The sequence below is a fragment of the Chenopodium album genome, chromosome 13, assembly GCF_948465745.1.
Source record: "Chenopodium album chromosome 13, dcCheAlbu1.1, whole genome shotgun sequence".
Lineage (NCBI taxonomy): Eukaryota > Viridiplantae > Streptophyta > Magnoliopsida > Caryophyllales > Amaranthaceae > Chenopodium > Chenopodium album.
Genome location: NC_137846.1, coordinates 20,569,832 through 20,572,900, shown reverse-complemented (window position 1 = coordinate 20,572,900; position 3,069 = coordinate 20,569,832). Strand labels below are relative to the sequence as shown.

At 40.1% G+C, this 3,069-nt stretch overlaps 1 protein-coding gene across 1 annotated transcript; it reads right to left on the bottom strand.

The window, feature by feature from the left end:
• Positions 1-795: 795 nt before the first annotated feature.
• LOC145575366 (protein FAR1-RELATED SEQUENCE 5-like) lies at positions 796-2,196 on the bottom strand. The gene is made up of 3 exons (XM_081633246.1): positions 1,296-2,196; positions 1,140-1,199; positions 796-986 (listed from the first exon to the last, which is right to left on the bottom strand). Exons 1-3 carry the CDS (start codon positions 2,194-2,196, stop codon positions 796-798), a joined length of 1,152 nt encoding a protein of 383 aa, XP_081489372.1.
• Positions 2,197-3,069: the final 873 nt, after the last annotated feature.

The window sequence follows — 3,069 nt, the reverse complement described above, 5'->3', positions numbered from 1 at the left end:
TAATCCGAGGTTCAGGATCTTTGACATTGGAATTTGGTGAATCTTCTGGTTGTACACTGCTCCTTTTGTTGACTGAGCTAGGAGTTTTTGGAGTTGGAGGAATGGCCTGTTGCACCATTTCTATTTCACCAGGCCTGTCATCGCCACCGGAGCCTTCACTGACCCTTGTGCCTTCACCTGAAGTTCATCAACCTTTATGCTCATACACTGAATCATATCCATCAACACTTCAACAGCTTCTTCAGAAGATGAAGCTCGCATAACAATATGTTCAAGAGCTTACATCAACTTATCATATCTCATCACATCTTCCGTTTTGGACGCATCGTGGTAAGCAACTTTGGTCAGGGTATGTTTCCTAGTAATATCCTTTCTCCACCTATCTAGGATATACATAGGAGGGACCTCAGTCACACCATTTATGTCTAATACCTTGATTATGTGTCTGCACACAATCCCATGACATTCAAAGTGCCGACAATCACAATACGCCTCTTTCTTCTCTGTGTTATACAATACAGTGTACTCCTTCATCCTATTTTGACCCTTATTTTGCAAGGGCACTTCTCTCCTCCTTTTCTTGCAATATATCCAAATACGATATGAAAAAACATGCTCTTCTTCGGTTGGTGACACCATCTTCTTTGGCCCAACAGGGGTCAAATATGCCACTCGGTTGCACTGATTTTGTACCTCAACAAACTTTGCATCCGTATACACTTTTTGAAATTTGCGTTCCAATCTGAATTCCGATAGCAAAGGCCTTACATAACGGGCTGAGTTTGCATCTGCCTCCTACTCATCAGTTGCACGGCTTTCCATGGCCTTGCAATAATTTGGGGCAAATTCAGAAAGCCGAGTGTGCCTGTGAATATACCCATCAAAAAAACTATTGATGCTCTCAACCCTTTGAGTTGTCTGCATTCCCGCCCAAAACACATCCTTCACATAGCGTGGAATCCACATCTCTCTTTCCTCAAACAGGCCTACAAACACAACAACACACAGGTCGAATTTAAGTTAAACAACACTGACTCTTATATAATGTCTCATGTGATGGTATTAACTTAGGAACCATCCAAACCCTTTATGGTTTTAGCTTAGGTACGGACCATAGCTCTGATGGTATCATGAAGTACCATCAGTATTAGCTTGGGTACCAACCATAGACCTGATGGTATCATGACCTACCATCAGGGCTATGACTCCACATGAGGCAGAAACATGCAGGACAGAACACAGAAACAGGAAACAGAATGAAAATAACATCAGTACTCATTAGTTATAGGACTCACCTTCCATCCATTCATAGCAATCATACTGTTCGAGCTCGTACTTTTTGATCACTTCCCACCAGGACTCAACAAAATCGTCCGGGATAATGCTATTGTAGATCACATTTTGCAAATCCTCTTTCACATCTTTATAGTTAGCCAAATTGCCAAGTTTCAACCCAAACTTCTTCATGATATGCCACATACACCAACGATGGCGTGTATGAGGCATGGGAAAGACTTCAACAATCGCCTTCCTCATTGCCGCACACTGATCTGTCATGATCGCTGCCGGGGCCTTGCCTCTCATGCATGACATCCAAGTCTTGAATAGCCATTCAAAGGTCTCAGCAGTTTCATGAGAAACCAAGGCACAACCAAGAAGGATAGTCTGCCCGTGGTGATTCACACCAACAAAATTCGAAAATGGAAGTGCATACCGATTTGTTAGGTACGTCGAATAATCAAAGCATACCACATCCCCAAAATAATTATAGGCCTCCCTACTCCGAGCATCAACCCACAATATGTCTTTCAACCTTCCCCTATCATCAACACGGTGCATATGAAAAAAAATTTGGTTATCCGCAGTCATCCGATCAAAATAATCCAACATAGCAGAGGCATCTCCATTTTTCAACTTCAACCTCCTCTTTCTGTTCACCAAGTTGTGCATATCTTTTTTAGTGAATCCCATATTCCCAACTCCATGTCTTTGAGTTGCCATATTGTTGAAAATCTGACCAATTGGAGCACCAGAACCATGATCATTTTCAATCCTATACTCCAAGTGTTTTGTAATATTCTCCTTCCTATACATAGCTATGTGTTTGGACATCTCAGGACTCACTACATGATTGTGCTCATTCACAACCTTCTTTACAATCCACTCACCTTCATCATTACCTTGCCCGTACAACATAACAGGACAATCACATTTTTTTTGTCTTCTTCTTCACAATTGGTTCTTCCTTAACCAAAACCCTCTTACCATTAACCTTCCTCCTATATGTTACCTTCCCATAGCACTCACACTTCCATACATAAGTGCGATATGAAGTTGACTTCCCCGCATTTTTCGAGGAAGGCTTCCCACCACCTATACATACAACACCAAACCCTTCTTGCCTCCCATAACCACGATAAAACTTATTCATCTCATCCCAGGTGCTGAACACCATTCCCACTTCTGGTTGAGGTAATACACTACCTGTACAACTATCTAACTCCCTCTCTATACCATCATTACAGTCTTCATTTAAATCAATAAAATCACTGTCCCTATTCATAAATAAAGAATGGACACCCTCAGATGGAGGCTCCTTATTTAGGTCAAAAGCCTCCCACCCATCATCGTTCACAACACTATTAGGATTTTCATCACTGTCTGAGCTATCTGAACTACTATCTGAGCTATCACAGTCATTCTGCTTAATAACATAACAACATCAATTAGGGAGGGGAATGACAAGAACAACACATGAAGAGAGCCTAAGAAATACAATTTCACCACAATTTAAAACACACAATTTCAACAATACAGATTTCCAAACAACAATTTACAACACACAATTTCACCAATATAGATTCCCAAACTACAATTCACATACTACACAATTTCATTTACTGACAACTTAACCTAACTACTACTAATCTTATTCAATAATTTCAATTTCAGAATTATAATCAACAAACACCATCATATAAATTAGCTAAACAACTTAAAATAAGCTGAATTCATACACTAAACTATCTGAATTACTGAAAACTTACCTCAATTATTTCAATTTCTCTA

Excerpts from the sequence above, each read along its gene's own strand:
- LOC145575366 (XM_081633246.1), bottom strand. The coding sequence starts at position 2,196 with ATGTTGTACGGGCAAGGTAATGATGAAGGTGAGTGGATTGTAAAGAAG. Across the intron at positions 1,200-1,295 it reads TTGCTATGAATGGATGGAAG|CCCTGATGGTAGGTCATGAT; the intron begins GTGAGTCCTATA and ends GTGGAGTCATAG. Across the intron at positions 987-1,139 it reads TACCCAAGCTAATACTGATG|GCCTGTTTGAGGAAAGAGAG; the intron begins GTACTTCATGAT and ends TTGTGTTTGTAG.